The sequence below is a fragment of the Daldinia vernicosa genome, assembly GCF_022497035.1.
Source record: "Daldinia vernicosa strain CBS 139.73 unplaced genomic scaffold F5Y00scaffold_25, whole genome shotgun sequence".
In the NCBI taxonomy this organism is placed as follows: domain Eukaryota; kingdom Fungi; phylum Ascomycota; class Sordariomycetes; order Xylariales; family Hypoxylaceae; genus Daldinia; species Daldinia vernicosa.
The window spans coordinates 185734-210023 of NW_025953941.1; the positions used below are offsets into that span (position 1 = coordinate 185734).

Sequence of the window (24290 nt, forward strand, 5' to 3'; positions counted from 1 at the left end):
TGCAGGTACCTAGGTAGGTTCCACTTACATGTACGTATCGTATCGTACCCCTCCGTCTACCAATTCCCATTAATAGATTTCTCATGTAATAAATACTATCAACTATCAGAACGTCTACTACAAGACAGTCATATCAACATAAAAATTATCAACTATATCTCATCTCATAATAAAATGTATTATCTCAAATTATTACCTTCATAATTATCTTCCCCTTTTTTTCCTTCAATTTAATACAAAGTTAACCTCTCCAGCGTGTATACCGAAGCTAATATCACCAACGATTTATCTCGTACGGAGCATCGAGATAAGCTTCAATGACGAACATTAGTTCCTGGTTGGAATATTCAAACCTTTTTCTTTCATTAATATGAGATGAACTTCGTACACTCACCTTCCTCCCATCCTAATCTACTTACGGGATGACCTCCCCGTTTCCAAAGTCGTCATCCCTCCCTGGAGAGGGCCGAATAGTTGTCAAGTTATCACCTAACAACATCTCCACGATTGAGAGTATCACTTATCAGTACCCGCTGAAACTTATATCTCCCGCGTCAACCACTGAAACGGGTACCGTGTTAGTGTTTCTCTTGTCGTATGGTGGAGGACTTGTCGGCGGCGACCGAATTAACCTCTCTATTGACGTACACCCGGGGGCGAGACTCAGCATCGTCACACAAGGCCACACCAAGATTTTTCGGTCTGTTGCGCCAGATATCGTGACAAGACAAAATTTAAACGTCGAAATAAAAGACGGGGCTGCGCTTTGCCTCTTACCGGACCCTGTTCAGCCATTCGAAAGCAGCATATACGAGCAGAAGCAGGTTTTCAAGCTGACTTCTGGCGCGTCTCTATGCTTGCTAGACTGGGTTACCCAAGGTCGTACGGCCCGGGGTGAAAATTGGAGTCTTAGTCGATGGATTGGACGCAACGAAGTTTGGTCCGCCTCTAATGCCGCAACATCTAAGGATCGTCTTCTAGTCCGAGATACCATCATCTTAGACGGTGCGAATAGGCCGATTGGATCGCCTACGCTTCAAGAGTCCATGTATGGACACGCCATCGTGGGGACTTTGATCCTCCGAGGTCCTATGACCAAATCTATTAGTGATTTCTTTCTATCCGAGTTTTCCGCACTGCCACGATTAGGGGCTCGAGATTTCCGTAGCGCTGAAGCACGTGAGAAAGATGAAGCAATACCTCAATCTCCCCTCGAGCGTTGGCGAACTACCAGGTTAGCGGAGGAGAAAGATAAACAGATACTCTGGTCAGCCGCCAACGTGCGTGGTTGCATAGTAGTAAAATTTGGTGCTGCAACCGTTGAAGCTGCACGGAATTGGATAGGATCGATGCTCCTTCAAGAGGGTAGCATCGAGCAGCAGTTTGGCGAAGAAGCCCTGATGTGCATTCGATGAGACTCCGCGTCTATCCATTCGTCTTTTCATGCTTCTTGCATTTGTTTCCCTGCTGGCAGTTTGATTAGCGTTCAATCGCGATTATATAGGCAAATAGCCTTTAAATAGTCACCTCCTCTTATACGCGATACCTCAATTTCACATCAAGAATGTACTACCTAGAAATCATAAACCCAGGCACATATAGCACACCAAAATCATTAACCCTATTACCCAATTTCAATTGGATTAACTCTTGCTACAGGAGTATGCTCAAGCTAGTTTTCATAGCTTTTTACATGTATAAAATTATTTAACAAGCCTAGGAGGTACTTAAGGTATTTAAGGTACTTCCCCTTTTCCATGTGATATAGAAGGCAGAAATCAGGTGGCTGTCAGCTGCCAGCTGCCTTATTCCATACCCACAGCTCTAGGATGACTCAGGTACGGTCGTGCCCCACCAAGATTCCCTTCCGTAATATGTACGAAGTACATCATAGCAGGCCTTAGCTGCTTAGTTGAATTTAGCTAAAGGTTGCACTTACAAGAACTTTGCCCCACCAGAAACTTTTCCAATCAGTCTTATTCAAAAGGCATCAAATCAAAGGTCGAGTTCATATATAATAAGTTACATTCAAATACACCTTATTAGTTTGATATTTATCTCATTATCCAGAACTACTTCTCCCAAGCCTCATGAGATAGTAACAATGCCGCCTCGTGGTTCACGTGGTGGGAGAGGAGGGAGAGGAAGGGGAGCAGCCAGAGCCGGTCATTCATCATCAGATACCACAAATAGAGCCTCACTTGGCGATGCAGAATCACATCCCGCTGAGAGTTCATCACAACCCCAAACCTCCATAGAAAGCAGCGATATAGTGGTTATAAGCACACCTTCTGAAGGGACACCAATCGATAGCCCGCCGGTATCCGCCCTTCAAAGTGACCCTTCAGTTACCACGTCATTGAGACAATCGCAGACTCCTAGTGCTACGGCTTCACGGGCTGGTGGCCGATTCAGACCTAAGAACGTTCGGCGAGACGCTGCAGAACGAGCAAGGCTGGAACAAGAGAGAAACCGTGACTTAGCCGTCAAAATTAAAGAAGAGGAACGGCAGCAACGAGCAGAGGGCCGAAGGGCAAGACGAGGTCGAGGGAGGGGTGATCCATCACAGCGAGGATTTATCAGGAGAACAGTCACCGCTTCTGGCCCATTTTCTGCGATACCACAAGGTACGATTTTCCGATAACTCAGCAATACCCCATTGGATAACTAACTTGCTAACCTATAAATAGATATTGTGAAAGCGGGTGCGGGAGGATGGGGTTGGGGAGCTAATGGTGGTGCTTCTTCGTCAAAGGGTGGTTTTACCCCTCAGTTCAACGCGCTTAGATATCGGCCTAGACGAGAGAACGAAGATAGAGTCAATGTTGACCTTCTGAACGGGACTACGGGTTACGACGAGGAAGGAAATCCCCTCTATCAGCCTTCCCGTTTCACTAAATCAACTGGAAATCTCCCAGTCGGTCTTCTTAGAACCCACCATGAAGAGGACGAAGTTAAAGTTAAAACCACGGCGGAGCTTGAAGCGGAAGACCGTCAGTCCTCTGACGATGACGAACTATTCGTTACTCAAGCAGCTAAGGATCTACGCGAGATTGGCATGGAAGACGATAGCGAGGTATGGCATGCTGCTCCAAAGAGTCAAGTCAAAATCAAAGCAGAACCTGGTACGGAGCCGGAGGCCATGGACGTGGATATGGCCGATATCCCTGAGGCAGCCCAGATAAAAGCGCCTCCTTCACCAGAACTTAAGAAGAAACTGGCCGTGAACGAAGATAGTGCCGCGATTGCACAAAGAAAGCGAAAGGAGAAGGCGGCCAAGGACCCCGAAATCCTGCAAACTTTATACGACCTAGACGCTCAGTTGCAAACACTTAAATTTGACGACCCCCCTAGCGGTGAGAAAGAAGGCGAAAAAGATGAAGGGCAAGAAGACGATGAGGCTCCGCAGGGCCAGGAAAAAGATGATCAGATGTACCTCTTCCAACTACCTCCTATTCTGCCACCGTTGGTCAAGCCTACAGACGGTACAAATGGTGAAGAGCCAGAAGTCGCCGATCCTGCGCCTCGCGAGAATACGGGCCCGGCTACTACCAACAAGGTGAAGACGGAAGACGGCAAAGAGAAGGAGAAAGTGTACAATCCATTCGCAACTCTCCCGCCGGAGGGTGGTCTCATCGGCAAGCTCAACGTGCGTAAATCCGGCAAAGTGGAGTTTGATTGGGGGGGCACAATCCTGAGCTTGGGGATGGGTACGGAGACCGACTTTTTAACGTCGGCTATCATGATAGAGCAAAACATCGACCTGCAGAACCCCGAGGCGAGCACTGGGTTCGCCTGTGGTATGGGCCAGATCCTTAACAAGTTCGTACTGGCACCTGTGTGGGACGAAGAGGAGGATTGGGATCCTAGTCTTGAGGGCATCGACGGCCTAGATCAATGATTTTTGACGCAGTGATTACCCTTTGTGGATACACTATGTAGCTTCTTCGCCAAGCGCATTCAAGGAGGCTATGGATTAAGTAGGTACTTCATAGCCAGCTAGTGTGAAGCTCAAGGCGACTACATAGACGTATCGACGTTCTTGGCTAGTTTTTATTAAGGCTTCAATCATGTAGCTAACAAAAAATCCCGGCAGCCTGGTTAGTAACCTACCCAGGCAAAGGAAACATTAGTTTTGATACCCCAGCCACTTTCTATCATAACAGCCAACCCCAGTTCTTAGAGACCGCGCAAGCTACGCGAACCACATACATACTATGTATGACTCTTCCACAGTAGGGAGAACCCATCCGTGCAGCCTCGTAGGTACCTCAACCGTCAGTTACCCCGGTTCTTACTAGTAGGAGAATTATGTTCAATGTAACGCTAGCCTCACCGTCCGTCGCGGGTTTGCCGGGAATCAGCTTCTCTAACGCTCGGCGCGTCCAACGTCTAATGTTAAACTATAAGATATACATAAGATAAGAGATAGATTTCCTAAAGCCACCAACTAGTAACGAGAAAGGGTCTCCTATGTACCTAATATATTACACACTTCTCTTAAAAAGGGAGACCAACAGCCCAGCTGCTCATTAATTCACATTACATTATCTAAACTCTCCACTCATGCACAGCTAGCTCGGTGGCTGACCACATAAGTTGACCTAGAAATATTATACCTACCTTAGCTACCTAACCTATATTATGATGATGCTAATATTAATGAAAATTACATACGGTAATTTTACTCTTGAATTCAGACCTGCCGATCCCAGCTACGCCGCCGTAATTCGGTCAAGGGGCCAACACCAGATTCCAATTCATTCCACCGTGAAATCAGAACCAAAACACAGTTATCGGTAATGGAATATGCTAGGCTAGAGAGGTGTACGACACTCCCATCGATTAAAGCCGTCCTTAGGAGTGCCGTTATCCTTCGGTACACGCAGTGTGCTATTAGATACTCGAAGGACTGGAGGGATAGCTACCTAATATAGTCATAGGTATAGACATTCGGATAACCTGATTGCCTCTCATAAATATCGTCATTCGGTCGTCGGTAGTATATTATAAATAAGCTTTCACTCGCTACATATATAGGTACCTACACAGAGCAAATCCCCTATTATAAACTTCCCCAGAAGCCGCCTGGTCTTCCTCCCGGGCGCTAATTACCCCAGCATCTCTCGCGAGGTCTCCTCAATAGGTAGTCACCTTAGCTAGAAAGGCCTCTTGCCGGTAAATTTACCCTAAATCCTCCAACGCCTAACAACAACAACAACAATAATAATATAACCCTAAGGTGGCATAATAGCCTGCCCATATATCCCGTATATTGTTTTGTAGAGATATTCAAGGCACGATAACCAGCCCATAGCCGAGATTGCTCTTCGATGACGAGGAAACTTCCCTTCCTTTTCACCCGTGAATCCCCTTAATATTTCTACAAATTTGTTCCCCAGTGGCCCAGCCCCCGCCATGAAGCCAACCTATATTTCAGCCTTTTGGGTATGTCCCGATATAATATCCATTTACACATCTAGAAGAATCGAAAGGGGAGTGAAAAAACAAGTCGACGCTGTGGGTATTCTCGTATTGAGTGTCATAGTCGTCGTCTCAAGGCGTTGTACATTGTAATCCATGTTAGAATTCGATCGCGCGGGTTCACCTTTGGCGATATGTGGGTGGTATCGGCAACGGCTTCGTTAACTGAATTGAGTTCTTAATGCCGTTGTTTTGGGATTGAACGCGGTTGAGTTCGAAGGATCCATCGCTCGACGATGATTGTTCTGCTAGCCACGTCTCGTCGCGTCTATAAGCTCCCATGAACATCATAGGTGTCGTAGGCGTCGGTGTCGTGTTACCTTCGATAATATACATCTCACTCTTTATATCTATCCTTCTGGATCCACTTCCCACGTACTCTTGCCGTCCATCGTCTTCTTCGATGGGTGCTTCATTTACTTTTGACATGTATGACGGCCGAGATCGATGGCTCCTACCAGCCAATGTATCGGCGTCTGAGATCGATCGAGAGCGCCGAGGTATGCTCGGAAGCATTGTGGTATCGGATGATGCTCGAGACCGAAAACTCTTGCTCGACATGCTTCCAGCATCTGATAACGACAAAGACCGCTGGATCTTGCCACCAAACGATCCAGCGATTGGTGAGCGCGACTTGGAACTCTTCGCATAGCCGGTTTCGATATCTACGAGAGTAACATCGGTAGACCCAAATGCCGGCATCTTATTCGATCGATTCGTACGCGACGTCGGATGACTATTGTTAAACGGATTCGTTGGGCGACTCTGTCCACTAGTGCCACCGAACCCCTTGATCTTCCATAGCCTAAGAAGGGGCCTAATAGTAACAAGGCTCGAGGCGACAATAGCTACTCCAGGTTCGATCAACGTCCAAACCATCGCATCAGTGCCAGCATCTACAAAGATAGCCAGTCAGCATACATGCACAACAGCTTCTATATTCAAAAATAAGGAACTCGTAATAAAAGCTAGAGACTTACGCAATATATCTGCCATATCAGTGAGATCGGCCAGAAATTTGAGTCGGACGAGCGTAGCGACGCTTGCGAAAACACCTAAACCCAAAACCACGACCACTGTCATTTTAGCTTGTATAGTCATCTTAACGCTCCAGAGCATGGGAATCGGCAACAGTGCGTATAGCCAGTCGGACAGGATACTCATAACACTGAGTGCGTAAGCAGCGTTAACAATCTCATCGGCCGAGACACATCGAGCGTTAGGGTCCTTCTGAAGAATTGTGTAATCCCATTGAGCAGCGACCGGATTACACTGAAATATATTCCAAAAGAACAAGACTATGCTCCATATGCCAACGATAACGATACTCGCGTAGAGAGTATACCTGTACCTGTTTTGCGAAGCGAGGCGAAGCAGGAAGATACCAATACTAAGCTTGATCAGCCACATGTTAAGGACGTATGTTGCCGTAGCCAACGCCTGGTATTTCAAGGCCTCGATCTCGTTATGCTGGTCAAGCGATTGGTTATGCCTCCCTAGCCCATCCCGAACCCCCATAAGAATGAGCGCACATGATACTGTGAAATTGGCCTATTAGGATTTAGCCTAAGTCCAATAAATCTAGCAGCCAATATCGAATATATAACCTACTTGAGCAGCAAGCATCAACCAGTCATCCCATTGGAAGCCGTTGGTTAACTTAGCACGGACAAACGACCTTAGAGAAACAGATAGCCAGGAAAACGTCATCATAGTAACGGCGGTAGCCACCAGAGCACCGCCGTTGCTGTCTGTCGGCGCGTTTGGGTCCTGGGCTGCCATGATAGATACCGTCTACCAGGCGCTAAGGAGAGAAGGACTAAAAGGAAACGAAAAGAAGAGAAGAAAGGAAAGAAAGACCAAGATAGAAAGAGACGTTTGCAGGACCGGCCAATATGTAGTGTATGTATCATCGAAGAAAATGGTAAAATGTGACCAGCACTACGGAATGGCCTTGTGGGGATGGGAACAATGCGCACTTAGCCAGACTAGACCACTCTACGGGTCTTATGGAGCATTGGGATAGATATGTAGTGTTCTGTACCATATTGTAGTATGGTAGGCTACGTAGTACATGAGGTCGAAGATAATGCGTGCCATCTCGGGTAACCCCGTCTTGGAGAACGAGCATGTCATAAGAGACCCCTGGAGGAGTAGTGTGCATACTAATGTATGTAGGTACTGAAGCAAGTCGCTCATCATCATCGCGTATTGCCTATCCAGGGTAATTTGACTGGGTGTAGCCGGGGGCCTAGGAGGTTTCTAAGATCGTCAGATGTCCGGTGCTATGTACCCCGGGTGAGAGCCGAAGCTATGTAATGTGACGGTACGAGAATGCGGAGACATGTCACATGAAGACTGCAGCTGAGAGAGGATGAGACTACGAGCCTCAAACCCATGTCTTCCTATGCAGAGCCTTGTAATAATGGACCCGACCCCGACGACAAGGAAGTTCATGCATCTTTATCAACAGGGCAGAGTGCTCGAGCATTGCGGATCCGGTGCCTTGACATGCACCTGCGTATGTATGTCATGTGAAATACATCAAGGGCAGGTCGCTCTCACCAACGTCTTGTTGAAGCTCAACCGGAAGAGCGCTGTTGGACCTGCGGCCCCGTCCGACGTAAAAACGAGCGATAAGAATCTCGACAAGGAATACGATATTCTAAAGTGCCTAAAGGCCCTACTCAACAACAAATATGGCGCTGACGATGCGCTCGCCCATCAGCAAGTGGTCGTGGCTCTCGTCACGTCGCTCATATCACCGAGGCTTACGACACGAACCTACGTACGCCTTGTACGGATATTAGTTCTTATTGTTCTTATTGCTCTTCTTTGCAAGTTGGTTCTTCTATGTAGGCTCCAAAGGCAACCAGTAGTAAGCAGAAGATAAAAGAAATAAATGAAAGATGTTGATGTTGTTAATTGACGAATTAAAGTATAGCATTCCGTACCTAAAAGAAGAGGGGGTTAACTTACTGGTTACCTACATGTAGTCTTACCTTAGGTACCTAGTCTTAGTCCTTGTTGCATATACTGGATATGATACTATATATGAATGTATTGTATATATTAGGTAATGTTACACACATTTGAGTTGGAGTTGGTGCGATTTAGTGCGATGGATGGAGTCGATCCTCATCATCTTGAATACAACACAAATTCTCCGAATTGTGCGAGACATCTCCCCTTCCACTTTGGCAACTTACGGCACGCGACTACATACACTAGGCAATAAACTAACAGCAGGAGATCCTACATACATGTAGGTATATATGTACGCATTGCATGCATAGTACATGCATAGGTACAATACGTATGCGAGTAACCTCTCAAGATTGTGTACCTACTATAGTAAACACTAACAAACGAGCCCAACTACTCGGATATCCCCCCTCCCCGAAGGAATGCCAATATCAAAGCTAGAAAAGCCTAGAACTAACGACTCGCTAGTGTATATCAAACGAGAAGCTCACGATTCTTACTATTGACCACTAGGATGGGGAATATACCCAAAACTTGTTAGTTATGTAGGACCCTTTTGCTAAGCTCATAGAACTATCACGACACTAGCAGAACCAAGGTATCTTTTTTAGCCGGGGCAGCCAGGGGCATTGCACCGCCTACATATGTACATGCGTTCGCTGTGGGTTTCTTCAACCCCTGGTCTCAATTTTTTGCAGTCCGGCAACTGACGATCCGGGATTAGAATGGGTATAACGGGTACCTCTTATGCTGCTACTAGCATTCACTTCGGTTAAGCAGATCAGCAGAATACTTCATCGATCATAGACGATCTATGAAGCAGTAGCTTTGCTGCATGACTCTAAGCTGAGAATATTCAAATTTCAATCTTCTAAAGAGAGAGTCTTGGTGGTAGAACACGAACGGGAACGGACGCGATGGTTTGATGATGTCTACCACGTTATCCCATATCTTGGAACCCTAAACCATATCAGCACTCCCTATCACATACCCCGCATGTTTCATCTTTTTCAAACATCCTTGAGGACTTTGCATTTGGGATACCTATCTGGCTGTCATGTAGCAGGCAGTGATGTCTACACTATCGGCGAAAGATAGGCTGAGGTGACCCCAAATACATACCTAGCATGGGGGATCATGGTAAGGGAGGAGAGGGTAGGTTGACGTCTGAGAAAGGGTTTCCAGGAAGCTTCTATTGCAGTTCATCGTCCTAATGCATGTTTCACAACTCTCAGCCTTGTTTAGGGTATGGTATCCAGGTCGTGACGGGGGAGGGTCCTTCGTCCCAACCAGCGTCGACGACATTTCGAATCGGGTAAGAGGCTCGCAAGGTGCCAGTAAGAAGTCTCCTTGGAACAATCCACTACACGTTTAGTTTAGCGAATCGGATGATTCGTCACGCCTTGGGTTTAGAAAGCCCAGAGTCTGGCTCGGGTCCACAACCACATTTTACCAATAGCGGCTAGTCTGTGCCGTAGACTCGGAATTCGTGAAGTCGGCCACGATGGAATCACAAATCTTGCAAGCCACACCAGCCTGAGAGTCATTGGGTGCTTGACCTAGGTACCGACATCGCATTTCGATATTATGTTAGTTACAATGAAAAGAGCTGGACTTTAGACCTTAACACTGGCGTCATCCCACGAGAATATGAAAACCTTCCTTTCTTAGCCAATACGACCGAGGTCTCAACCAGTCGGCTCCATTTTCCAGGTTCGATATTTCGGTCCGCCGATGGGAAAAGATGATTCAGGGATAAGGTCCGCCCGTTCCACCCATCTATACTCCGCCCTCAAGCTCTGTCTGCCCGCAATAGTCTAAATAGTTGGAAGCAAAAGGCGGTAGTGTATGCAAGATATCGGCTCTATTCTCCGGATCAGCATTTACGTCACCCTCCGTTACAACGACACTACCTCCAAGAAAAATTGTCACTCGCGTATAATTGGCCAGTATGGATCAATCCAAACCAGTTAAGTAAGTCAAAGTGACCAGTCATTCATATTGAATTGATGTTGGTTCATAACCTTCTCTCATCTAGAGACACAATCCAAATCGCGTAGATAAATCGTTGCATAAGGACAGAAAAACTGCAACGTGTCGTTAGACTCTTCCGGTCACAGTTTCACTGCATTCGCTTCGAGCAATTGGCGAATAGAAAAACAGATGCTGCAGTTTCGAATAGTAACATCACAGCGGTACTTGTATGCCAGTATGCATGCGAATTGGAGACCAACATAGCCAGCCTCCTTCCTTCTAGGTTACATAGATTATGCCCAGCAGGAATTCCCGTGAATAGTAGCATTGAGCGAGAAGAGAAAACAGAAGGTTACGAAACCTCTTGTTACGCAATCCCATAAATCCATCACATAAATAACCTGTAAGGGATAAGGGAGATAGAAGTATACCGGATAAAGTATTATAGCAACACAAAAACAGAGTCATATGCATTTATATGCATTTAAAGACTGATATGTACTAAGAGCACGCATTGAGACGAACGTACAAACGTATTCCCCTCATGCGCCGTAATCCTAGCATCAATGCCTATCGCAAAATGCTTCCTCCCAAGTATCATAGCTTGTCGGCCTATTGGAATAGGGTTTACTCATGGCGTCGTCGCTCAACTATACCGTCCATCAGTACGGCGCACACGAGCTGCAACGGCTAGGGATCTGGGACCTCGACGTTGCTGATAAAACTCGAACTAAATATTGGATCGTGTAAATCTCACTCACTCACTCACTCACTCCGCATACCTACCTAACCTAATCTACTCGGTATATGTAAAAGTACCTACCCAAGGCAACACTCACTAACACGCGCCACGTTTCCCGCAGCTAGATTCATTCACGGCGGCGCATGGCGCGACCCTCGCGTCGCGCACGACACCTTCGCGCCGGTCATAACGCGCTTCCTCGAGAGCAGCAGTAATACCGCCGCCGGATCTACCGGTAGCAGCAGCATCCCCGTCGCCGCCTTCGCCTCCCTCGATTACCGCCTGAGTCCGCACCCGGAGTTCCCGCAGGACCCGGCGACTACGCCGCCGGACCGCTTCCGCGGCGCCAAGCACCCGGATCATCTCGACGACGTGCGCTCCGCGCTCGCGTTCCTGCAGAAGCGGTACGGCTTCGGGAGCAGGTATGTGCTTGTTGGACACTCGGCCGGCGGGTGTCTTGCGTACCAGCTGTTAGCGGGATTGTCCAGGATCGAAGACGTCGAGGTACAATTCCCCGCTGCTGTGTTCGGCGTCGAGGGGATCTACGATATGACGGGCTTGAACGCGCGGTTCGCAGGCGGGTATGCGGGGTTCCTAGAAGGGGCTTTCGGGCCGCAGGATAAGTGGGATGAAGTGGCGCCGATGAAGTGCCCGGGGAGCTATGGCGATTGGTACCCTGGCGGGCTGGCTGTGCTGGGGCACTCGGTGGACGACGAGCTGGTGGATATGCCGGAGGCGGATGGGATGGCGGAGAGGCTGAAGAGGGATGGTGTTGAGCTGTTGCTTGTGAAGGATCTTACGGGGCCGCATGATGATGCTTGGCAGGATGGTAGAGGGGTTGCTAGGACAGTGTTGAGGGTGTTGGATATTCTACGGGAGAGGGCTAGGTAGTTAGGAGACGGTAATACGAGGATTGACTATAGTATATATGATTTAACGTGATAAAGGTCAAAATTTTAGCGTATTTAAAGGTATGGGATATAAGTGAGTGAATAATATTCCGCTAATAAATCATATTATCCTAGTTCCCCCATAGACTTCCCAGCTACCGTCCGTCGTAGCGGTAGGTCCGACTTACTATGCTGTTCTAACTTAAACAATGTTAATAGATGAAAGATCGCTGTTCTGTACAGCTCATCAGATTAGTATTAGGTGATAGGTGATATAAATATCTTCATATTTGCCCCTGAGACCCTTATCATCATTCACTTGTTATACTCTACTAATTCAACAGGTATACCTCAACATCTAAGTTGCCAATTTCTCCTATAATGCAAAGATCCTGCTGGTATAAACACACTTTGAAGCGATGAAACCCATTTTCGAGATTTGTGCTGTAAGAATATAGCAATTCTCGTTGTGTTCTTCTGGGGGCTAGACGCGACGTATATTCTAATGCGTGATATTTAATCAAAGTGCAGTAGAGGTAGCTAGGAGTCCGACTCGAGGAGACTGATTTCTACATCTACCTATCTACAGACACTCACTCAAATCACCAGGGGTTAGTTATAATTGTTCCTTCCGTTCCGCTTAATATATCCGCCCCCCTTGGCTACAAGACTCCCTTCAATCACATTTCTAACTATTTATTAGACCATGTGCCTAGCTGGGCTAGGTAAGTTATGATATAAAGAATTCCTTTTATCATATAGGATATCTTGGACGGGGCTCCTTATCCCCAAGCAAAATACTCCAGATTGCTGTATACATTCTGGACACTCAAATCCTAGGTAAGTATTGGGGACTATTACGCAGGTAGAGATAAGGGGGGACTACCTCGTTTTGTTTCTCACCCAAGAAGACGAGAAGCAACTTTCCATTATACGAATTATCCTAAATACCTAATTGCCAGTTGTTAAACATATAACAAGCCAGTATATTTCGCCCCCTGGGAGCTATATCGCAATAATCCTAATAACAAATTTCACCACCCCTTAAACAAAACAGAAAAACACGTATTATACTGACTGCTTTATTAATCCTCCATAGAGTGCATGGGCCTGCTATCTTGTCTACAAAGTACCCAGGTTGCCTACATCCTTTGCAACCCTTAACGCTCGTATCAAGGATCCCTCGCCTACCAACACATCCTCATACAATCTCTGATATATTACCTCCCAGGCCAATATCTTTAGTATCCTACCTAAATACCTACCTAATCAACATTCAACACACACCACACCATACCACACCACGAAACCTGTGTACCTACCAGGTAGTCCTCCCTTCCATAAACCCCAATATCTACCACCCCCTAAAAAGCAACCACATAAACGCAAGCCCACAAGTAGCCCGCATACCATGTCTCGGACGTACATACGCATTAGGCGCGGTCGATATTAACTCGCAATTAATAGGCGCGATAACCGCAGGGTGGCAGACTCACGCACATAGTGACATATATTGCTTGCATACGCGCCGGAACGCCACTACTCCGCGTATCCCGTTTTGGACGAAGCGAGGAGAGGGGCGGCAGAAGAGGGAAGAGGACGTGGTATTATGCAAAGGAATGAAGTAGGTAGGTAGTTTTACCATAGAATCGGGACGGCGTTTATCGTATGTATCGTTCGTCCGTAGCGGTAAAAGAAACCCCTAACTATTTGTAACTCACTGCGAAGCAATATACTATCAGAAGATCTTATTGTTTTGCGCGTGTTTATGGGGTAGTTATATTGCGTTACGTTGAAGTTCCGTACTTTCGCGTCGTCTATTCTAGGTTAAATATAGTTCTACAACGACGATCGTATCCAATCCCATCCAGTCCATCCTCTGCCTGTAGCGCCACAGTTCTCTAAGAGGTAACCTTAGGTAGTCTACCAGTTGCGCGCAACACGCATATTCGAAAACGCGTAGTGACGCGTTGTAAAAAGTGCTAACAATACCAAAAGCGCCCAGAACTGCCCGTATGCCAGTGATCACGCGATATAGCGGAAATCTGGGTGTCTGTACCCTAGATCCGCCTTCTCTTCTTCCGTCAAGCCCACGAGCCGGCTGTCCCGGCCACCGCGGGCCCGTACACGATTCTCCCACAAGCAGTAGGCGATGCCGCCGGTCGAGAGAAGCAGGGCAAAAATTTGCGCAACGAGATTGATCGTGTGGCCGATGGGGAATGAGGGCCCGTCGTTGGGCAGATAAGCCCAGACAGCCAAGATACCACCCATGGTACCCAGCGTGACAATCCAGCTACTAGATACGGCTCGCACTGCCGGGCCAGCCGCGTTATTGAGACCCCAAGACAAGAACCCGGGCCCGCCGGGAAATGCGCCGACGGCGCAGAGGTAGACAGCGGCGTACTTGAGGTGGTTGCCCGAGCCCCACCGGAGCATCGCGAAGCCCGTAATACCGAGGAACGTGAAAACAGCTAGGTAGATGCCGCGCATCCTCGTCTTGTCGCTAATGAAACCGACGCCGATGGCGATCAGCGAGGCGGCAACGTACACGGGAACAGTGTAGTACTGCGCAGTCAGTGACTCCCATCCCAAATCTTTAAGGAGAGTGGGCATAAAGACGGAAAGACCCTGAACAGTAACGTTGATAGAGAAGAACCCCGCGGCGCAGATATAGTTATTGATGTTAAGCAGCGCGCGCTTAACATGGCGTGTCTGTACTTTCTCATTAGGACTGGCTTTGTGCTCGAGGCGAAGTCGTTCGGAGGCGATCCACTTCTCGCGGTCTGTAAGGACCCTCGATGTCTCGGGGCTCTGCGGCAAGATGACGGGAGCAAACGCGGCGAAGAGAATGGTGATAATACCCTCGAAGAAGAAGATATTGCGCCATGTGTGCAATCTCGAGCTAGCAATTCCCCAGTCGGGGATCTGCGAGAATCCTGCGGCCAACAGTCCACCGAACGCGCCAGCAAGCGATGCAGCCGAAACGTAAATTCCAATCCTAAAGTATAGTTCTTCCCTCTTGTAGAAGGAACTGAGGAAGAAGGCCAACCCAGGCATGGTTCCGCCTTCGAAGATACCCAACAACGCACGAACGGCGCATAACTGCTCGTACGTCCTCACAAAAGCTGTCGCTACCGACACAGCGCCGAACCCAACAACCAATCCAGGAAGGTAGAATCGCGGACCGACACGTTTTAAGATGATGTTAGACGGTACCTCGACGGTCAAGTAGACGATGTAGAAGATGCTCGTTGCGATGTTGAATCGGTATCCGACAAGGTTCAGATCCTCTTGCATTCCCTGGATACGTGCATTTCCTATGTTTATTCTATTCCTCTAGTTAGCATTGACAACAGCCCTAGCGGTTCTGGGAGCGCCGTACCGGTCAAGAAAGCAGAGAAGGTATAAAAGAGTGACGGTTGGTACTAGCTGCCAGTCCAGCTTTCTGCGAACAGCGGTTTCTTCCTCTCGGGTCCAGCCAGGTGCCTCTGAGGAGCCTTGGCTCTTGGTTTCGAGCGCGAGCGCCTCAGCCTGGTCGACATCGCTTTTCTCGTCTATGGTCCGTATCGCTGCCATGGTGACTGACTAACTGTATGGGCAGTTGAGTGAAGTCGGTGAGTGACGCAGAAAAAACGGCGAGAACGCAGAGAAGACAAAGGCAAGCAGGTCCCGTGGACTTTCAAACTTGTTTATAATGGATTTCTTGTTCTTAGGATTAAGTCTGAACAATCCACCCATCCATCCATTCGGTCTGGGGTGCTTCCCAGTGGCTCGGAGGAGAGAAGAGGGTCCAGAACCTGGATATGCACTTTCGGCAAATCAGCTACAGGATTTGATTGAGTCGTTATTAAACACCCCGGCCTCGCCTAGACGGATATTCAACTCTACTTGGCAAGAAGCAACGTCCTGGGGTTAACAATGCCTGGTTGCTGACGGACGCTACCCCGCGAAATGGTTGGTCCTAAACTCCTTGGCCCTGCTTCTCTTCCACAGATCTTACTCCGCAATCTTCGGCAGAAGACATAGCTGCTTGAAACCAGTTTCAACTATACTGATCACCGGTAGTCGTCTATTTTCTATCTAGTTGATAGACTATCGAGCGACTAGGTGCGGCTGAGTACGGAGGTAGAAATAGCACCGATAGACAACGGGTCGTGGTCTCGGCTGGTACCTTCATGCTAGACATCGTGGCTGGAAGGGTGACGTTCATGGCACTCTTATCCAAGACTTTTGCGTACGCCTGAGTCTTGGCAAACATGTTCGCTGTCAGGTGGCAGGGTCCAACTCTCATTTAATTGATTGTTAATACATACGTTAATACTACCATGCCCGTGAGTGGCACGGATGCTGCAGCTGTACATAATATCCTACTACAGGCTGTAAGCAGCGTTGGAAAGAAGGGTGGTGGGTATTATAGTGGTAACCCCTCAAGCCACGATGGCGAATTTATTATATTGCTGTTACTATTAAGTGGTGGTAGTAGTAGTTAGTAGTAGCAGTAGTAGTTAATTGTGAGGGGTCTTCGAGATGGTGGTTGTTAGGGGTTGTGTGTAAGAAAGATTAATGATTGATGGAAGCACGAATGGAAGAATTCCGGACGGAGAAGTTTGGGGAAGATAAGACCCCGCTTGTGTCTTAATTGACTACACTTTCCCCTGATAGGAAATATAGCAGGGATATAAGCTGCTCCATTTAACATGATACCTTACCTATTAGGGTTAAGTTAATTGGCATGCATGTGGGTAAGACGCCATGTCAGCAAGCTCAGCAAGCCACAACGATTGGACGTACATAGTAGCAGGTAGCTTTTTGGCTTACTTCATCCGTAAAGCCGGAATCCAATGAGCGCCTCTGATTTCATCATCGAATTGGCTTTGCGACGGTTTGTGGGGTTGGAATTAGCAAAGCATAAAAGTTCAAACTTCTATCTGGTAACTAGCTAATATAGTAACTAACTAATACATAATATAGCAACTCGTGATATCATACAGTAGGGGGTTACCTACTATCTGCGCAATTGTCATGTAATTGATATCTCTGCTACTTACCTCTGCTTGATAATAAACAACTAACTCTCCATGATACATACGATACCCTCTCAACATGACGCAGACATAGGCAACATGAGCAACAAGTTACAAGTATCACCGGCGTAGGATAGGGATGCGACAAGCTTTCTTCCCACGCGCATCCCAATACGACCCAACCTCCGCATGTACATACATATATATAATAAACGGTAGGTTCGCAACCCGCATTGGTTATGCAGTACCGCCGACCGAATGCACAGAAAGGCCGCGGTCGCATAATCTATGTCTCGTGCGACCGGACCTTATCGAGATCCTCAAGGGCCATCCTACAGTTACACTATATACATAACTCCCATCTTTTGGTATCGATGTATTAGTTAAAGCTTATAAATTCGTATAGCGGAATCGAAGTGGCAACATACGAGAATGAGGAGGGTAGTATATTAGAACTTACTTATATACAGTATCACTAAAGTAATGGATTTAACCAGCCATTTATCTATTTGTATGTCAACTGTAGGTAGGTAACAGTACTTACTTACGAATCGCCATGTCCTGGATCGGGGTTTAGATTATAGAAATAACCAATAACACTTGGATGCTTATCACGTTGTTACCCTGTTGCCATTATATAATTATGTGTTAAGGAATATTAAAGATGGATTGCTAAAGAATGTGGCACCTAAAACTTATATGTACTAACGAACCCACATACGAAGATCTGATACCGTATTCTAGTTAGAGCGTGTTATCATGCATCAAGATCTACATGAATGACCCGTTTCTACGATTTTGACCTGATGCGCTTGTGAAACACTGAAATATTTTATAGGTAGATCGATCTAAGTCCTAATCATGGAACCTATAGATATATTAGAATAAAATATTTATTATATTATATCGGCTCCGTACGAATCTAAAGTAAAAAAAAGGAAAGTCATAACTCGTAACCCCAATCTACTCCTCAAGCCCATTGCAAACCTTTTCCGCTTCCCTTCCACCCCTTTTTTTTTCTTCCCGCCGAAGCCGAATACCGAGAAGTGTCCATAAACACCACCCTTCTATCTCTACATCATCGTAGCAGAGTTACCATTATAGCGGGGAATGGCGTGAGACGTAAAATGTAACTCCCAAGCCATACCCATATCCCATTACTGTTCATACAGCCCGGCGATAAAGCAATAACAGTGTCGCCGGCGCATTAATCTATACTTTGATCATTAACTTAACGCCCGAGATCTTATACCTAGCTACGGCCAAGGTAACTGCTCCGAGGATTGTGACCAAGCCAGCCCAGACCTGAGCCCATAGGTATTGGCCGCCACAATAGTCGATAATCGCACCTGCAGTAGGGGGACCAGCGACCGTCGCGAAACCAAGTATCGTACAACACATGCCGAACCTGGTACCCATCTTTACAGGATCCTTAGTCAGACTGGCCAGACCGCTGGCGAAGGCTCCCTGAGCCGCGTTGTTCGTGATACCGAAGACGATCGCGAAGACGTACATAGTGGACGGCGTGTTGATGGCGATCCATGCGAAGAAGGCGGCAGCTAGGGTGATAGTCGATAGGATAAAAGCATTAATAGGGCCTAGGTAAGTGTCGGCAAGGTACCCGATGATTGGTCGAGTTGGTATACCGACTGCGTTCATGATAAGCAGCAGTGAAACGGCAGACGTAGGTGTAAAGGAGGCGACTGTAATAGCGTATGTGTTGACCTAGTCATACAGGTGTTAGAAAATTTGGTTTCTTGATTATAAACCTTAACCCATATGGTATAGGACTTACATAAAAGTAACCGAAATATAAGGCCCAGTAGACCAGGAATGCTCCTGCAACGAAGAGCACGTAAGGGGGCTCTTTGAAGGCGGCCCACTCCACCACGGGGCCAGTTTTCTTGGGTAGACGACGTGGCTGAAGAAGTACACTCATGACCATAACCATGAACAGAGCGACAAATCCTGCACAGCGGACGGACCAAGCAAAGCCGATCTTAGGTATGAGATATTGGACTGTGGCAGGGAAGATTATACTCCCTGTTCCGGTACCAGCTGTAGAAAGCGTTAGGGCTAATGCGCGCCTCTCCTTGAAGTACGACGCGACGATGGTGATGGTAGGCATATACATCAGACCTAAACCTAGACCAGTGCAGACTCCCTGAGAGAGGAAGATCTGCCAGTATTCAGTGGCAAGACTACTCATGAAAGTGCCTAACAAAGCAAGGAAGGACCCGCCGAGAACCGTCTCTCGCGCATATCCTGCATCCGCTAGCCGTCCAGCTACGGTGCAGATCAAGTTGTTCAGGAAGATCTGGACGGACCCGATCCACGAGATTTGCGATGCAGGAAGCTTAAGTGATTCGGTATAGTAAAGCTGATATATTCCAAAAGCTGCACCGTAGCCGCAAGCCATAGCGTTGATTAAATGGCAAGCTACTACTTGCCGCCAGGCGACAGAGCCCCCGTCCGGGTAGTCAACTTCATCGTCGACGCTAGGCTTCGGCGTAGCGCTTTCGTCGGGATGAGTGAGCGATACCTGACTGTTGGACAGAGGAGTAACGGGCAGGGGAGTAACGGTTACTGCATGATGTGTCTCTTTGACTTGTTCGACAGAGACCATGATAGGCAAAAGATATAAGAGTTTGTGGCTGGTTGAGATGCCGAAGAAGCTCGATATATTGCTAAACTGAGAGGAAGATGACAAGAATGATAATCATGATGGTGAACTTCACGATGCGGCCCTTCATATACTTACTAGAACCCTTCAAAATTTTCTAGCACCCAATATACCCAATATACCCAACGGAACATATTACCTAGCAAAATCTCACGATATGGCCACGATATTGCAGGGAGGTCAAGGGCCCGGACCCCAACGTCCGTTAACGGCTGCGTGGGCTTGTCATGGAATTTCCATGTGGAGTAAAGCGCATAAGGGACGACGGTCTGGCCGCCCTCCCAGCGTAGCGCAAGTGTGCCATCCCCAAGACACGTTCCTTACCCATCGTGAACGTTGGTAGATCCTCTCACATATGTCAGCGAACCGGAAGCTTGCGCGCCGCCACGGAAACTTCGGGGGGGTCTCCAGCGTGATGATAACAAACGCGCGTTGCACATATTGCACAATATCACGAGATGGGTGTCTAGGTGCCTAGGGCCAGTAGCTCATTACCGAAAACGCACCGACTGGAGCACAACAACGGTGAAGAAGGAATCTAGCCTGCTTCTAGTCCCCATCGCCATCTCGATAGGGTCTCGGTAGGATCCTCAGTTGGAGCTTTTCAGTCATGGACCGTGGGCTGGGCATCAATTCCCGAAAAACACTATTTTCTCCCCTTTCCCGGACCAAAGCTTAACGAGGTTGGTATCGTGATATTGCCATCCGCATATAGAGACACGAGGGAAGAGGAAAAAAGATGAGTGGAGAAGGATTTTTTTTTCTTTGGGCTGCAAGTGGGCGACGGTGAAGGATTTGTATGAGAAAAGAAGCCTTTCGAAACGCTCGAGACGGAAGTTGATCCAAGCCGCTTTTTCTGATCTAGTGCCAAGGCGGCTAGCTGCCAGGGGAAAACTAAACTAATCTATAAAAGGAATAGCGGATCACCGATCTAGTTTAACTCAACGTCGCACAAACCCCGGAATTTTTTTGACTGGCGGTAACTGCCGAATGCGCAACCAATCACAAGCTTGGATTTGGTCCTTTAGGTTCTTATTTTAGGTCCAGAACGACGCCGCTTTAGTTTAGGTCTGAACCCCGTCCGACTTCTCCTTTCGACCTTCGATGCGAGCCACGAACATGTCAGATGCGGTCCATTAAAAAATAAATAAATAATATTAAGTTTTATATGGGATGATGTTTGATAGTCTGAAGACTAAAACATGGCACTTGTACAGTCTGATACACTTTTCTTTCACCCATAAACATGCACTACCTGGTTTAGGTACCTATATATAGGTACCTAAGATAGACTATATATACTACACGCGTCCGCCGAGACTTCAACGACGATCAGTCTATCAATTACTTTACAAATGCGCTCCCGCATATCTACGTTAGGTACATATACGTATATGTACGCCTATTAATATATACCATTTCGTAGTTATAAGCATCGTTCATATTTGCCGCCAAGGTTTTCATGATATTTAACTTTCATTTCCGCTAGCTACCTAGCGATAGAGAACAGTTAAGGAAAAGAGAACACACAATGCGAAAAGCTTCAAAACAAGTATGGACCGCCAAAAAATATAGGAGAAGCAGGATAAACCCGTTTGAAAACACAATTTCCCACCCCCCCGTACGGCTACCAAGTCCGGCCTTTCGTACGCCCTGTGATCCGCTGACAGTAGGACATTTGCCATGTATCCCTCGCCCTCGAGCAGCGGACTCCTGTAACACTCCGGTTTTTTTTGTTCTCCTTGCTGCCGTTCTTCCATCTTCTCCCTTCTGAAACGCACCTGGATTACCTTTTTCCAAAGCTCACTTTCTTATTTTTGAGCCAATGGCTCGGCATAGTATCTTGTAGCTGAGGTTGGTGACGTTGCGAATGATGAACCGACAAGCAAGTACGATCCAACGCCAATAACCCCCACGCAAGATATTGTACCTGGCGTTCCGTGTTTGATAAAAAGGAGTGTAACGGCCGCGAGGCCCATATTAAATACCTGTTTCCTCTACGCCTCTTCCAATCCTAGTAGGAATAAAACTCCGATGAAGAGTAACAAGACACCATACCATGTCCGCCTCCCTCCTTAGATATCGCATAGTTTTACACTAGCGTAAATGCAAACGCCGCGTTTTTGCTATAGTTTAGAGCAGCGCGGTGTTGAGCATATAGACGTATCCCATCAGCGACTATATTTTGTGACTGAGGCTGATAGATACGATTCTTAGTACTTAGGGTGGAAGTGTAATTGAGAAAAAAGCGGCACCTGTCGGTAGATTTCGCAAATCCTCTCTGCCTTACATGATACGTATTGTCGAGTATCAATGTATTGTGGCGCATTATTCGTAGATCAGGTGACCTACCGCTTTCGCTTTTTGTTCTTGTCACCTGCTACTGCGGGGGCCGCGATAGGAGCGGCAGGGAGGAGAGTAGGAGGACCGGGGATATCAGCCGTCTTGATGGGAACGCCCATGTGGCGACCATACCGACCCTTTCTACCGTTCCCTTCGTCTTCACTGATACATTGGTCGGCGCTGAGACCAGCGTCGCGACATCGACCGCAGGGTCGCTGCCGGTCGCACCCCTTCTTACTCTTGCGGCATCGCTGACAGCGCGGCTTAGTAGATAGGTCAGGCTGGTCATCCTCGCCTGACTGCCCCGGCGCCATCGTAGTCGAGGCGATAGAAGGCTTGCGCGACTGGTTTGGCAGAGACGCGGGCGACATTGGGCCAATAAGACTAGCAGCAACACTGGTCTTTTTCGTCTTGGCAAGCTTGGGAGCCTTGGGAGCTTTGGCCTTGGAGGTCTTCGCACTCGGTGCTTGTGGCTTTCCGGGTTGCTGGGCCTTGAGCTTCGAGTCGTGCGACTTAGGCGCGCTGAGAGGACCATCTTCAACGCCATCCTCATAGTCAGCGTCGTCGCCACTAGCATCGATGCTTTCGCGCGAGGGTATGAAGTGACTGTGAGTTGTTTGGTAGACCTTGCGATTGGCTCCGGCGAAGTCAAGCTTCTGGCGACGAGAGGGGGGTAGCTCATTTTCGCTATCACTATCGGCGTCACTTGTAGCACCCGTCGACGAAGCAAGTTCAGCCCTACCGCTGAACGTATCGTCTAAAGTTGACGCGGAAGTCCGCCCATGGGAAATGTTGGACATTTCACCTAATCTCATAAGTTGGATCGCGACATCCTTATCCTCTTCGGATACACAACTTCCAATGGTCGGGTCAGGGGTCGGCAGAATATTACTACCAGTTCCTGGATAGCTGATGCTACCGCTATTGCGATGGCGCCGCGAGTCGTTCACCGGCGTCGCAAACATGCCAGCCTGACCATACCCATTGCTATAACTCTGCGGAGATTGAAGAGCACGAGCATTTGTGAAGGCATTCTGTCCGGGATGCGCGAACGGAAATGCCGGTCGCTGATGCTCAACGCGACGGACAGGAGAGACGGAGGGATTAGAGGTAGCAGCGGGCATCTGAGGTGGCGCGAAGAGCGGTAGCTCCTGTAACCACGGCTTGGTTAGGCAAAGTCTCTTTGAACATACTAGAGTTTGGGTAGACTTACCGAGCTCTCAAACTTAGCGCGCTTCCGGCGACCACCTTCTACGATATTCTCAACGCTGATATCGGTGTTTCCGATCTGTTCCTTTGCCTTGCTAGACACAGACGCGGGAGCGCCATCCCCGCTATCATAGCCGTTGATGCTATCGCTGCGATTATCATAATTCGCGCTACGATTTTTAGTAGAGCGCGAGCGACCCTTCTTCCCAGCCGTAGGGTTCGTGCTAGCAGACGCGCTACGCCTGCCACGACCTCCATTGGGGGATGGACTGCGCTTGCGGGAAGTCCTCGACGCAGGTCTCGAAAGATGGTGCCCTAATTGGGCCGCATAATCAATTGGCCCTGGCTGAAAGGCATTCGGAGCAAATGCCCCCGCCGGTGGAGGTGACTCCTCAATAACTCTCACGTATACAATCATGTTGTTGCTGAAGTTCTCATATCTCGCAATGAGAGTGTTACCTCGATCGTCCTCGAAACTCACACCCTTCCCACCATGGTAGAGACCATAGAAATTCTTCACGGTAGATATTATTGACTCCGTGTCATCATGAGGGTAGATTTGAACGCGCAAGGGAAGTCTTGCGCGGTATTGAGGAGATTCGGGGAAAAGGAGCTCGAATTGGACATGTTTCGGGGTTACGGGTTGTCGAGGAGAAGCGCTTCCGCTATGAGAGCCGGTAGAGCCGGACGGGAAGGTCTCCATAGGCGAAGCAGACGCCATTTTACTCACACCACGAATCGCTTCCGTATAGGGGATGAGTTGGTCCGCTCCGTGCGGCTGAAGCTTGAGGAGATGAAAAGCGCTCACTACCGTTCGAATGAAGGTGGGTTGAGGGAAAGGGGGGGGGGGGGGGGGGGGGGGGTTTTTTTTTTTTTTTTAAAAAAAAAAAAAAAAACCCGCCCCAATGGTTATTTTTATAACAACCACCCCCCAAATTTAAAGGATTATGATTTAA

General features: G+C 47.8%; 8 protein-coding genes across 8 annotated transcripts; 4 read left to right on the top strand and 4 right to left on the bottom strand.

Moving 5' to 3' along the window:
- Positions 1 to 80: 80 nt before the first annotated feature.
- F5Y00DRAFT_237795 (UreD-domain-containing protein) lies at positions 81 to 1633 on the top strand. The gene has a single exon (XM_048007883.1). The coding sequence runs from the start codon at positions 423 to 425 to the stop codon at positions 1413 to 1415; it is 993 nt and encodes a 330-aa protein (XP_047864509.1). The 5' UTR covers positions 81 to 422; the 3' UTR covers positions 1416 to 1633.
- A 311-nt stretch (positions 1634 to 1944) lies between these two features.
- F5Y00DRAFT_237796 (RNA polymerase III RPC4-domain-containing protein) lies at positions 1945 to 4388 on the top strand. Its single transcript, XM_048007884.1, has 2 exons — positions 1945 to 2627; positions 2691 to 4388. Exons 1-2 carry the CDS (start codon positions 2105 to 2107, stop codon positions 3899 to 3901), a joined length of 1734 nt encoding a protein of 577 aa, XP_047864510.1. The 5' UTR covers positions 1945 to 2104; the 3' UTR covers positions 3902 to 4388.
- A 1124-nt stretch (positions 4389 to 5512) lies between these two features.
- F5Y00DRAFT_82919 (uncharacterized protein) lies at positions 5513 to 7562 on the bottom strand. Its single transcript, XM_048014212.1, has 3 exons — positions 7096 to 7562; positions 6465 to 7035; positions 5513 to 6380 (listed from the first exon to the last, which is right to left on the bottom strand). The coding sequence occupies exons 1-3, from the start codon at positions 7264 to 7266 to the stop codon at positions 5605 to 5607; spliced, it is 1518 nt and encodes a 505-aa protein (XP_047864511.1). The 5' UTR covers positions 7267 to 7562; the 3' UTR covers positions 5513 to 5604.
- Positions 7563 to 8982, top strand: F5Y00DRAFT_270075 (diaphanous GTPase-binding domain-containing protein; the record flags this gene model as incomplete). The annotated part of the gene is made up of 2 exons (XM_048012555.1): positions 7563 to 8272; positions 8938 to 8982. The coding sequence occupies exons 1-2, from the start codon at positions 7859 to 7861 to the stop codon at positions 8980 to 8982; spliced, it is 459 nt and encodes a 152-aa protein (XP_047864512.1). The 5' UTR covers positions 7563 to 7858.
- Positions 8983 to 10975: 1993 nt separating this feature from the next.
- On the top strand, positions 10976 to 12207 carry F5Y00DRAFT_237820 (alpha/beta-hydrolase). The gene is made up of 2 exons (XM_048007885.1): positions 10976 to 11189; positions 11311 to 12207. Exons 1-2 carry the CDS (start codon positions 11077 to 11079, stop codon positions 12074 to 12076), a joined length of 879 nt encoding a protein of 292 aa, XP_047864513.1. The 5' UTR covers positions 10976 to 11076; the 3' UTR covers positions 12077 to 12207.
- A 1446-nt stretch (positions 12208 to 13653) lies between these two features.
- On the bottom strand, positions 13654 to 15897 carry F5Y00DRAFT_82972 (MFS general substrate transporter). Its single transcript, XM_048014213.1, has 2 exons — positions 15458 to 15897; positions 13654 to 15403 (listed from the first exon to the last, which is right to left on the bottom strand). The coding sequence occupies exons 1-2, from the start codon at positions 15649 to 15651 to the stop codon at positions 14101 to 14103; spliced, it is 1497 nt and encodes a 498-aa protein (XP_047864514.1). The 5' UTR covers positions 15652 to 15897; the 3' UTR covers positions 13654 to 14100.
- Positions 15898 to 18311: 2414 nt separating this feature from the next.
- On the bottom strand, positions 18312 to 19725 carry F5Y00DRAFT_262373 (MFS general substrate transporter; the record flags this gene model as incomplete). Its single annotated transcript, XM_048011371.1, has 2 exons — positions 18312 to 18824; positions 18895 to 19725. 2 exons carry the CDS (start codon positions 19723 to 19725, stop codon positions 18312 to 18314), a joined length of 1344 nt encoding a protein of 447 aa, XP_047864515.1.
- A 2405-nt stretch (positions 19726 to 22130) lies between these two features.
- On the bottom strand, positions 22131 to 24055 carry F5Y00DRAFT_262374 (uncharacterized protein; the record flags this gene model as incomplete). Its single annotated transcript, XM_048011372.1, has 2 exons — positions 22131 to 23276; positions 23339 to 24055. 2 exons carry the CDS (start codon positions 24053 to 24055, stop codon positions 22131 to 22133), a joined length of 1863 nt encoding a protein of 620 aa, XP_047864516.1.
- Positions 24056 to 24290: the final 235 nt, after the last annotated feature.